The 13,209-nt window shown below is 44.5% G+C and overlaps 1 protein-coding gene across 3 annotated transcripts in view; it reads left to right on the forward strand.

Annotated features, from left to right (window-relative positions):
* Nucleotides 1-13,209, forward strand: part of LOC147701274 (uncharacterized) — a 167,112-nt gene that overhangs the window by 14,593 nt on the left and 139,310 nt on the right. For all 3 annotated transcript variants that reach the window (XM_086930004.1, XM_086930003.1, XM_086930005.1), the window contains exon 2: nt 7,916-7,983. In XM_086930004.1, coding sequence (XP_086786130.1) covers nt 7,920-7,983 — 64 coding nt within the window. In that variant the 5' untranslated portion in view covers nt 7,916-7,919. The remainder of the gene's footprint in view (nt 1-7,915; nt 7,984-13,209) is intronic.

The raw sequence follows: 13,209 nt of genomic DNA on the forward strand, positions 1-13,209 counted from the left end.
AAAAAGTCTGTCAGGGTTGGGAAATTTGGGTGCAAGTATCCAATGATTACTTCCCTGGTCACTTCTGAGTATGATACAAATAACATATACCTAGTAGAGGGTAAACTTGATGCAGTTGTCTTACCATCCAGCCCTACTATTGTGAAAACGATGTCCCTTAGGTCGGAGAAGGCACCCACGTCAATGCAGAGCGTTAAATATCATCCATGCGGTGGAGGCTAACAAATCATACTGTACTGAACTATTGGGGTAATAAGCCAACACTTGGAGAAAAACAGACAATACTATGTTAACGTTATGATAACATTCATCACTAGAGATTAACATACAACACTGGATCCTATCGAAATTAACTGGCTGTACTGAACCAGTGTTTAGGAAACCAGGGTGATAACCTGCTGAGCACTGGCCTCCCATACCACTGTAAGGCATGCAATTTTACCTTAGGGGCACCGGGCGGGGCACCTTGTGGTAATGGCACATCCCTCTGCTCTCTGCTCTCAGAGGTTCAGGTAAGGCAGGGTAAGAGCCTGTTTGATTAATTGTAGATCGCTCCCCAAACAATCAGATGATATTTGGCTGTTGTTGTCGGATAACACATGGGATGTGATGTTCCTGACAGAAATGTGGCTTAAGGAGGAATCAAAGACGGCCTTGACCCTGGCTATCCCCCCCCCACATCCACCACTTCCCCTCCCCCCCCCCCCCGGCTCCCAAATTATCTGTGCTAACATGGACTGTGATAAATAAGCATTGGAAATGCAATAGGTCTTGCATTAGGAAAGTTTGAGCTATTGGTCTTATAAATGATTTTTCTTTATTTATGTGTTGTTTTTTAAAATAGCTAAATTAATAGCTTTGTCATTTACAATGCCAATAGTTATAACTTTCGCAAATGTGACATTTGTAATGCAACATGTGTTGTATTTACGTGACTTAGATGTATTGATATTACAAATAACAATGGCTTTTAGTTTTTAAAAATAATTAATATTTAAATAATGTATTTAATTTGTAATGGCAATAGCTTAAACTTTTGTAAATAACTTTTGTGAAGATTATGTTCAGTGTTTTTTATTTGTGATGAAAATCCAAGAGCAGAAGTGAAATATTAACATCTTTTTGTGATTTCTAATAAAGCTTGAAAGCTTGAAAACAGCTTGAAGCATTGAAAGAACATATTTGAACCAGTGATGCTGTGGTGATGCTGAGTGATGCTGAGTGATGCTGTGGTTGCGCTGAGTGATGCTGTGGTTGCACAGAGTGATGCTGTGGTTGCGCTGAGTGATGTTGTGGTGGTGCTGAGTGATGCTGAGGTGGCACTGAGTGATGGTGGGGTGGCGCTGAGTGATAATGTGGTGGTGCTGAGTGATAATGTGGTGGTACTGAGTGATGCTTGGGTATCGCTGAGTGATGATGTGGTGATGCTGAGTGGTGCTGGGGTGGTGCTGAGTGATGCTGAGTGATGATGTGGTGATGGTGAGTGGTGCTGAGTGATGCTGGGGTGGTGCTGAGTGATGCTGTGGTGTTGCTGATTGATGCTGTCGTGGTGCTGAGTGGTGCTGTGGTGGTCCTGAGTGGTGCTGTGGTGGTTCTGTGGTGGCGCTGAGTGGTGCTGTGGTGGTGCTGAGTGGTGCTGAGTGATGCTGTGGTGGTGCTGAGTGATGCTGTGGTGGTGCTGAGTGGTGATGTGGTGGTGCTGAGTGATAATGTGGTGGTGCTGAGTGGTAATGTGGTGGTGCTGAGTGATGCTGTGGTGGTGCTGAAAAAATGCGTCCAGCACCCGAGCTTAATGTCGTGTCTGCCGTCTTTAGTTATTTCAAAAATATTCGCTATTAAAATGCGATCATAGGCGGTTCAGTTCCAATGTTTATAAACATAAAACAATATCCTATGTTGGACAACTGTAGGGTTTGCAGCGTCGTGCCAGAGGACAGAAATAATTACCCACAGTCAAAGTATAACAGATGAACAGTTGGCAAAGGTCCATCAGAGCTCACATAAGTGTAGCATGACTCGAAGCTCCCAGGGCCGCCAAGGAATGAGTTGTTAGGACCAGCAAGTGGAAAGGGTTTCGCAGGCTTTACTACACGGGTAGGCTGCACCACACCAGCATGAAATGAACAGGGGAAAACTATTTCCAGAACAGCAAAAAACAAGTGTTGAACACATTATTTTAGCTCAGTGGAAAAACTGAACTTACATATGATACTGTATGCACTGGAAGATAATAGGAGCGAGCGTTTGCGCCACACAACATTTTAACTATATAGTCAAAAATAAGTCTAAAAGTGTATAACAATTCCAAATCGGAAACAACTTGGTCAAACTCGCTTCCTACATATGTACAGGTCGGTCCATATTTAGCTTACATGGAGTACAGCCAACAGACACCAACCACGTGTGGCAGAGAATGAAGGCGAGAATGTGCTAGCATAACATGCTCTTGGCATTGCTGTGGGGAGGGGGAGAAGAAATGCGAGACACGGCCGCCAAGACAGGATGTGGCATAACGGCCAGAGCGGTCGCTTTTGAAGCTGAGGAACAGAGTTTGAGTCTCGTCAGGAGGGTCAAGATCCTGTGAATCTGGGCAAATCACCTAATCTCTCCATGCATAAAAAAAATGAATCTGTCTGTGTGCACTGCAACTGGCTCATCATGTAAAGCGCTCCGATACCATCAAGCCGAGTTTGCGTTATATTAAAGTGAAGAAAAAACACAGGAGACTGAGTTCAAACACATGCACTTGTATGGAGTGTGGGGGCAAAAGGACGGTTGTATGTGCTAGCATAACATGCTCTTGGCATTGCTGTGCGGAGGGGTAGGAGAAATGTGAGACATGGCCGCCAAGACAGGATGTGGCATAACGGCTAGAGCGGTCGCTTTGAAGCTGGGGAACAGAGTTTGAGTCTCAGCGGGAGGGTCAGGATCCTGTGAATCTGGGCAAATCACTTAATCTCTCCATGCATAAAAAAAATGAATCTGTCTGTGTGCACTGCAACTGGCTCATCATGTAAAGCGCTCCGATACCATCAAGCCGAGTTTGCGTTATATTAAAGTGAAGAAAAAACACAGGAGACTGAGTTCAAACATATGCACTTGTATGAAGTGTGGGGGCAAAAGGACGGCCGTATGTGCTAGAATAACATGCTCTTGGCATTGCTGTGGGGAGGGGGAGGGAAAATGAGAGACAAGGCCGCCAAGACAGGATGTGGCATAATGGCTAGAGCAGTCGCTTTTGAAGCTGGGGAACAGAGTTTGAGTCTCGGCGGGAGGGTCAAGATCCTGTGAATCTGGGCAAATCACTTAATCTCTCCATGCATAAAAATGAATCTGTCTGTGTGCACTGCAACTGGCTCATCATGTAAAGCGCTCCGATACCATCAAGCCGAGTTTGTGTTATATTAAAGTGAAGAAAAAACACAGGAGATTGAGTTCAAACACATGCACTTGTATGGAGTGTGGGGGCAAAAGGACGGCCGTATGTGCTAGCATAACATGCTCTTGGCATTGCTGTGGGGAGGGGAAATGCGAGACCCGGCCGCCAAGACAGGATGTGGCATAATGGCTAGAGCGGTCGCTTTTGAAGCTGGGGAACAGAGTTTGAGTCTCGGCGGGAGGGTCAAGATCCTGTGAATCTGGGCAAATCACTTAATCTCTCCATGCACAGCAAGCGCTGAAACTAGTGTTTCCCATGTACCTCATTTGCATGTGAAAGGAAGCCTGTCTGGTGTCCCGGCAGCCCAGATACGAATAACAAAAGAGGCGGAGATTGTGCTTGAGAAAAACTCGAAGATAATTTTCATGTGTTTCTTTCAGTCAGAACATTATTTAAGCGCGAGCAGGATTAAATTAGCGGTAAAATAAAAGCTATGCTAATGGTTGAAAGTTCTGGTGAAGGACAATTGAAATAGAAGATTTTTAAGACGCTTTTGCAAACCGCTGTTGTGATGTACACAAAGGATAATACGTTTACATTTTCCTATACCTTTATTTATATGTAATTGCACTTCTAATCGCTAATGCTTCCTATTTATTTATGTATGAACATTACCCAATGGTGCTAAAGTGCTTTACAGTCGTGATATTTCGTTACATGGAAGTTACAGATGTTATTACAAATTGCCAAACACTGCAAAATTAGAAAGAAAGAAGAACACGTGTAACGGATTGAGAAGTCACCCAATTCAGGCTGCTAAACTGCAGTGTTTAGATTGGATGTGCGAAAACACCGTGCTCTGAGGGAAGGGCCTGGGTGGGGGAAAGGAAGAAACCGAACGAGGAAACTGGGGGGGGAGGTGCGGGGGGGACATACAGATGGCTGTCTGTGGGAGGGAGGCTGATGATGTGATGACGGGCAAAAATGAGAAGCGGCCGTGAAGCAGGGGGCAGGGCAGCGGAACCCTTTGATGTAGCTCACGGCCTGGCGGGCGTGAAAGTGCAAGCAATTAGGGTAGAGGAGAAGGGAGGCCGGCGCGCACTGCGCACGCTGGGGAAGCCTGTGGGAGGGAGGCTGATGGCTTTGATGTGGGGAAATGCACGTGCTTGTGGTCACGTGAACTGTCCGCTGAAATCCGCCCGATGGTTTGAGAACTTTTTTGGCCACTAAAATTCGAGCCTATCCATTCTTGCTGAATGGTATAGGTTCGACCTAAAAAGGGGCAGGGTTGCCATTATTGTGAAGAAATCATGGGATATATCAGAATTGAGAAATATGGGCAATATGGAGAGCTTACATTTCTGTATAAAGATCTCTCTAACTCTCTCCTTTGCTGTAATATTGTTATACAGACCACCTGATTGTCCTCATAGTTTTACCCCAGAACTTTGCAATCTCATTGCCCAGAGATCTTTGTAATATGCCAACTTTACGGCCTTAGAAGATTTGAACCTTCACATAGATGATGCCAGCTGCCTCCAGGCCTCTCTGCTAACAATGTCACTTAATGGAGTCAACTCTACGCAGCACATGAATTATCCTACTCACAGAGCAGGTCATATTACTGATCTAACTTTTTTCAAACATTCCATCCATGGTAACAGAGGTCCCTCAGTGCATGGTCTGGACCGACCGCTTCCTAGTCCCTTTCTCATTTATTCTGGAGAAAATACAGCCACGTTGGGGTAAACACACTGTGTTAAAAACGAACTGGAAAAAGATAACAGTTGATAACCTAGGCTCAGCACTATTAGTTAGCGGGCCACAGTTAACTAGAAATCCCAATGACGATTTGGCCTTGCTTAACATGAGGATCTCTACTGCCTTAGATACTGTAGCACCTATGAGATCTGTTAAGACCCCGAGAGAGTCTCTTTCTGCCCCCTGGTTCTCGGCTGATTCCAGAATGGAAAAGAGTAGGTGTAAAAGGCTTGAGAGCCACTGGAGGAAAGATTATAGTCCGGCGGCCAAACTAGTATAGAAGGAAGCCTTGAAGAAGCTCCGCAAACTTATGAGGGAGTCTAGAAGGGAATAATATGTTAAGCACATCGAGAGCGAGAGTGCAGAGAACTCTGGGAAGGACATTTTCAGGATATTCAGATCCTTTACCAATCCTCCTGCGATGGAAGGAAATATACAGCCTTCCCCCTCACTGTGCATGATTTTATCTGACTACTTTGAGGGAAAATACAGAAGGTTTATGCCTCGTTTTGAACCACAACCACTTGGAATCATAAATGCCAATGGCATCTTCTTGGCATTTCACCCTATTTCTCTGCAGGAATCACTGGCTGAAATCCTGAGGTGCAAGTCTAGCTCCCCTGAGGATCCCTGACCCCTAAGCTCTTGAGGTCATTGTCTCATGTGATTAACCTGGTATTAAATCACATTTGGAATACCTCGCTATCCACCGGCATTTTCCCTGATTATCTACTACCCCTATTAAAGAAAAAAATGCTGACCCTATGGAGCTTAGCAACTACCACCCCATCTCACTACTGCCAGCACCCGCAAAAATGTTGGAAAAACTAGTGCAACACCAACTAATAGCGGCACATGACATCCTGCATGACACCCAGTCCAGATTCCGGTCAGGATATAGCACCAAGACTGCACTGGTGAAGGTGGTGAAGGTGGCGGAATCTGTAAGAATGATTGTAGACGCAGGGGCTTCAGTGATGTAGGTCCTTCTAGATCGGTCTGCAGCGTTTGACACAGTTGCGCACCCAATTCTACTGGACAGACTCAAACAGTTGGGCTTGCAGGGGATAGTACTCTCCTGGTACCAGGCCTAGCTTAATGACCACTCTCAAAGGGTCTTTCTCCAACCCAATCAATCTGAACCTAAGCCACTGTGGTGCGCAGTGCCTCAGGGCTTTGCCTTGAGTCCATTGCTCTGTAACACCTACCTGGTGTCACTTTTCACTCTCATTGCATCTTGGGAAGTGAAGGCAGTCTTATGCGGATGACACACAGCTATCGTTCTTTTGAGGATCACCCTGCTGATTCGCTTGCTAGATTTAAGGGGTATCTGAAGGACATCTCGAGCTGGATGAATAATAACTGTTTAAAACTTAATGCGGACAAGACAGAGGTCTTGTTCTTCGGCCAGGCATCCCCACCCCCCTGCAGGACTGTTGTGGCCAGCAGAAATGGGATCGCCAACATTACCGGCAAACACGGCTAGGAACCTGGGCATCAAATGGAGTATTGACCTTTCTTTTTTGGCCCAAGTCGGTCATATATCATCCTCATGCTTGGGAAGCTCAGAATTTTAAGGAAATGTTTGCACCTATTACCAGAGGAAAGTCGAAGTGTCAGTCCACGCTACTGTGACATCTTGGCTGGGCTATGCAAACAGTCTGTACCTGGGGCTGCTTTCCTACCTGATCAATAGATTACAGATGGTACAGAATGCGGCAGCGAGTTTAATGCGCTGTGTCCCAACCGTCACCACATCTCTAAAAGGATAGAGTTCAAGTCCCTGACTCTGGCCTTTCGTTCCTTGCATGGCAGCAGCCCTGAGTATCTCAGGCATAGGCGCTGCTTATATCAACAAAAACGCACTCTAAAATCCAACTACCAGCACCTGCTTTGTGTACCGCTATGCGAAGTCCTGAATGGGAGTGGGATCCTTAACAGTTGAGTCGGCTAGACTGTGGAACTCCCTGCCCTCCCATATACATGTGATCAAATCAGAACTTGAATTCAGTAAGACCTTGAAGACCTGGATTTTCAGTCAACGCTTGCGCTTCTGTTGGACCTTTTCCTCATCTGCATTGATCGCAAAGCGCCGAGACACCACTGCTTGATATATGCTATTATTATTATTATTATTATTATTATTATTATTATTATTATCATAATTATTATCATTAATATTATTACTATCAAAGGAATGCTGACCCATGACAATACCTACATATGTACATACCTTGTCTCCGTGGACCAAATATGTCCATTCGTCTTTGCTAATGCAAAACAGCCGAATGTCCTAGAAACAGAAATGAAGTAGATAGCACATCTTTGTAATAATGTAAACATTACTGAACAGCATCACTGTTACCACCACCTTTGAAAATCACACAATAAGAATGCAAATAACTAAAACATCAGTATCAAAAACAACAATTAAAGTTTAACTTTTCTTTAGACTAGCATATTTGGTTATGCCAACTCTAAAAATGTTGTGTAAGCTCCAACTAAGTACAACACTTATAATACTGCAAATTCATTCTGGACTCCAAGGAGTAGTATGTTAACCCTCATCAGGGGTAGTAAGTGCTAATAAAATATACTATTTAATACAATTCAGTCTATGTTCTGCGGCCACAAAAGCAATTGACGACTAGATTTGTAGTGCACTGTAGTGTAAAGCCTTATCTCCCTAATATCACGAATCCCTTTGTGAATACATGAGTTTTCGGATTTGAAAATGGCTGACAATGGTATCACTGTGCTCTTTCTCATCCCCAGGAAAATGCTGCTGCTTCACCTGCTGCCAGCAGCCTTGCTGGGCTTCTCTGTGTTGGTGCAAAGCGTCAGTAAGTTCAGAAGGGTGCAAATCATCATTTATAATGTCATATGTTTTACCAATCAATGTAGAAAAACTGTAAAACCATACAGCCTTAAAATGAGATGTTTCAACGTTTTCAACGTTTTGGACATGATTCTGAATTAATATTTAACTGTCTTAATAATTAACTGTAACTGTAGTCACAACCTTGAAAAATTTACCTGTTTATGTGTTTTTACAGACAAGCGGTGGGGAAGGGTGGTGAGTAACACAGAGAGTGGGGCTAGGTATTTGAGGGGGGAAACATCACGTAGGGAGAGAGAAAGAAAACACATGCACTCTAATGGAGTTCTGGATGGATAATAAAAAAGTTGTTCCCTAAATGTGACCAGTAGAAGTCTGCAAGTTGGCCAATCAAAAGTAGAGTAAAGAGGCTATTCCCCAGGGGAGGGACCAACAGAAGAAAAAGAAGACAAGTGATCAAATGGGAAGCAAGCGAAAAAGAGTGACAATAAAGCCAATCAATGACAAGCAATCCGTGGGGTCTAGCCCCTCTTTAACTTTTTAGTATGGTCCACAAGATGCTTTTACCTACAGACAGCTAAAACTGTTTGGTAGGCGAGGTCGAGAAAAGGGAGGAGTTATCATCCATGCATGACAAAATTCGCACAGCACTTCAAGAGAAAGTGGTTATAAGATTTGTTCAGATTGGTTCAGATTCAGATGCTAATACTATGAGAACAGTATAGCAACATTTTACCGAAAATTAATTTTTTCAAAACCTACACCAAACATTTAAGCAGTTTTCTGTTGCATCTCGACCAGTATTAGGGAAGTTGTTGTTTTTGGGAAATACTGTGGATGTTCTTTTAAGGACTTGTATATAGGGCTAAACATGTTGGGGTATATTATCAACAGGCAGCGAAAATTATCGCTAAGCGCGCTTAGGGCGATTTTAAATATCGTTGGCTATCGCTGGATTACATCGCCAAGTTAATGCGTTATCATCTACGATTAACTACAAAGCGATAAAAAATCCAGAGATGCCTGAATATCGCTTGGAATCCAGCGATAAAAAAGCAGCGATAGGGAAATCATTGATAATAAGCCATGGTGGACTTATCAAGACAATTCACCTCCCATTGACGGCTATTTCAGGTTTCCGTCAGGCGTTCAAATACCAGCGATAATCGCGGTTAGCGCTACTTTTATTACCGCTATGCGGTTCCGGGGCCGGAATAATAATAGAGGTAATTTATGTTAACGACGGTTTGCATTTTATTTTAGTGAGGTACGCCTACTTTGCATATCATTAGCGATAAATATCGCTGACATGCACAGCGGCAGGATAAACTGCAGCTATCGCAAGGATAATAGCGCTGACGCATGTTAGCGAGACCTTGGTGATAGTGCGATAGGAAAATCGCCGCTTTCCCGGTAATATGTGCCGGAAAAGCGGCAAAACTTTCCTTGATAATATGCCCCGTTATCTTGTGTCTTGTACAGGCTGTGGCATGCAAAAGCATCCTTGAAAATAATGGTCCTCAAATGTCTTCCCTGCATATGTAATGGTTACATAATTCTCTGACAGATTGAATTATAGTTGCACAAGAAATTCAGAAAATACATATCCATCTCTAGGGATCATTATTGGAAGTCCTTCATGAGTACAAAATGTGTCTGGTTGATTCTGCATGCATGGGGATAACTACATTATAATCAGCCATTCCAAAGATTCTGAATGTTTTGATGGACAAGATATGCTATCCATCAAGGATTGCTGTACATCAAAGATAATATTAAGAAGAATATTCATAGTTTTTTATTATATATTATTGTGTTTCCGTATAGCAAGAGCCAGACTAAATGGGAGGCATAGGGTTAAAACTTAGTTACATTTGGCACAAGTGGTACAATATGAACACAAAGATCAATAAGGTCTTTGGTTTAGCCAGGTTCATTTAGTAAACATCAAGGGTCTGATTTAGAGTTTGGTGGTGAAAGTACTCACTCACAAAGGCAACGGAGTACTCTGTCCGCCAAACCAAACGGAGGTATATCGGCAGATGGGACTTCACCGTATCTAACACTGACATACTTCTCAGACTTTCCGACAGAGAAAAGGCCATCAGAGGTTTGGCCATTTGACCACCCGCCTTATTTAGATTGAATGGTCCAATGGGTAGTTTTCACTGTCCCTCACCACCTGGCAAAACCTGATTGCAAGGGGCATTGAAAACTTGTAAATGACCCTCATACTGTGGGAGAAATCTCCTATGGTAAGTGGGGTCATTGTTTTTATTTTATATTTTCAGAATGAAAATTCTGCTATGGGATTTTGTTTTTGAAAATAAAAGAAGAAATGAAAGTTTGGCATTCAGCTCTGTCATTTACTGTTAAACTTTCAATGCATTGAAAGCAACTGCAGTGACCGTGGTTCCTGCCAATGCAAGACATGCCCACTGGGCTGGAGGACAGTATTCTGCTATGCTGACGGTGCATGCTCCATCCACCAATCTCTAAACGAGGTCCCAAGTCACAAATAAAACCATATAGCTATGGCATTAGTATATATACATACCACAGTCTATGAAATAACATTACCAAAGGAACACTGGGTAGTAGTATGTGAAACCCATACATACCTTCATCATCATTACAATAAATCACTCTCAGGCAGCACCATTAAAAGTAAACTCCTTTTTAAAAAATATTACTATGGGGAAAATGGGCAATAGATCATCGACCACAGAGCATTAACCTTGGAACATAACACTATAGCACTCCAAACACAGCTAATTACCATAAGAACACTGCATTCTACACATGAAATCAGTAACAGAAAACTTTAAACTACATTGCCTCAAATTCAAAGACTAAAGAATTTCAGAACATCGAACCCAGAGATTTATCATGGAAAAAGGTTATGGGGGGTGTGGCCTGAGGTGCAATGGAGAAGGACGCATAATCCCGAGCTGCTGACTTGAGGTCCTGTGACTGGTATTCATCTTGCGCGAGGACCGCCCTCTCGAATACTGGAGGCCTCCGGGGGCTGAGGCGATCACAGTGGGGACCCTTCGAGGGGTTATATTGGGCAGATTTCAGATGAGGAAGCTTGGGAGGGGCTTCTCCTAAAATATTGGCCGCAGCAGCTCTTTGTTCCCTGTCCAGTGAGGCGTCCCGTATCAGAGAGCCAGGGGCAATCCCACGGGTTCTTCTGGGGAGCAGGGGAGCTACTTGGAGGCTTCCTGAAGGCCATTGGGGCTGCAGCGGAGACCTGTCGAGGCCAGAGAGGGGGTAGTAGACAGTGCTCAGCAGCGGACACCAGAGGCGGCCTTAGGCATGTGCAAGCTGTGCACCTACACAGGGCCGCCAACCCCCAGGGGCCACCATGCCAATATATATCCTTAATATAATAATCCTCTGAGAATGGATACATATTTGCGTGGCGGCCCCTGGCAGGGATTTGGCAGCCTCCGGCTCTGTTCTACTTCCAATCACCCTGACCCCGGTCCCCCCTCTTCACTGATCTCCACACCTGCGTTCCTCCTCTTCTGGGGCCCCCTACCTTCGCTCCCAGCCTAGGGCCGCCATGAGCCTAGAGCTGCCCCTGCGGAGACCACTCCTGCTGTTGGGCCACAGAAATACGGAGAGATTTGGCGCTTCCATTGATAGGGTCTTGAGTGTGAGGATGTTGACCCAGCTATGCCTCGGAGCTCTTGGGCGATATTTTGGAGGAGAGGAGCCACTGGGTGAGAGTTCTATGACGACTAGCGGCCATTAGTGGTGGGGTGCTGGAGCCCCCTGTTCTTGATGTTTCTTGGGCCCAAGCCCCTTCCCCTGCATTTTGGTCAGGGTGTCATGGGCATGAGATGGCTTCCATACAAAATTGTGAGACTATACTACAGTCGGAGTGAAACTGCTGCTTGGGAGTGTGACCCCAAGGCATGGGTCTCAAAGGTGGAAGTAGGGCCGGCTGAGTGGACTGGGGTGCACAAGACCCTGCCAATGAGGGGAGCCTGAGCCACTGTTGCGGGATAGCAAGATGGAGGTACATTGGGGGTCATGATATCGGAGGGGTCTTGCTACCAACAGGACCCCTGAGATGCATTTGCAAGACAAATTAGGTGCACAGTGAGCGCAGCACTAAGAAACAAGTGCCCTGGGATCACGCCTCCTGTTTCTGACTCCGCCAAACTCTGTATGTTCAGTGGGTAGGGCCTGCAACTGTGAAACTGGTACAGGAGGGGAGTTACCGGTGATAGTGTGTCCGCCAGGAACAAGGGAAGCTCAAGGCAAAGATACAGAGGGATCTAGACACAAGTGATAGACCTGCCTGGTGAAAGGAGTATTCAAACTCATACGGAAACAATATTGGCTGCCATTTGAGATGCTAAGGTTGCACTTCATAGAGACAAGGGGAACCCAGTGGATAGCTAAGGGCCATGGGTATAACTTTGTTATTAAAAGACAGTGGAACTTAGCTTATTCATCATACACACAATGTAACGTATAGAAACTCAATGGAACCTATACAAATCAGGTTGTCCTGACCCAGCCGGGGCAGGAGTTTTATTACCAAAAGAAACAATGTTGAATACAAAATGCAATTTTCAAGACACAAGCCTGTGCCTGTACTGACAAGACAGGGGAAAAATAGATATAGGGTGAAGAAAAGGGTGATTTTCAGGCAAGAAAAGAGAGCAGAAGCAGGGCACTGCAAAAAATGCAAAGAATAATAGCAGTGTCGCCTGGAGCGGAATGTACACAAGGTTAAACAATATTACAAGTGTCAACCCACTCTTGGGTGTCAAAGTGGGTGGGTTGACACTTGTAATATTGTTTAACCTTGTGTACATTCCGCTCCGCTCCAGGCGACACTGCTATTATTCTTTGCATTTTTTGCAGTGCCCTGCTTCTGCTCTCTTTTCTTGCCTGAAAATCACCCTTTTCTTCACCCTATATCTATTTTTCCCCTGTCTTGTCAGTACAGGCACAGGCTTGTGTCTTGAAAATTGCATTTTGTATTCAACATTGTTTCTTTTGGTAATAAAACTCCTGCCCCGGCTGGGTCAGGACAACCTGATTTGTATAGGTTCCATTGAGTTTCTATACGTTACATTGTGTGTATGATGAATAAGCTAAGTTCCACTGTCTTTTAATAACAAGGTTGCACTTCAGGCTCGGATTGAAGTAGTTACTGTGGGCCTTGGAATACTTCGTACAGATCATAGGAAGTTAGCAGACCGGGCGG

The sequence above is a fragment of the Lissotriton vulgaris genome, chromosome 7 (genome assembly GCF_964263255.1).
Source record: "Lissotriton vulgaris chromosome 7, aLisVul1.2, whole genome shotgun sequence".
In the NCBI taxonomy this organism is placed as follows: Eukaryota; Metazoa; Chordata; class Amphibia; order Caudata; family Salamandridae; genus Lissotriton; species Lissotriton vulgaris.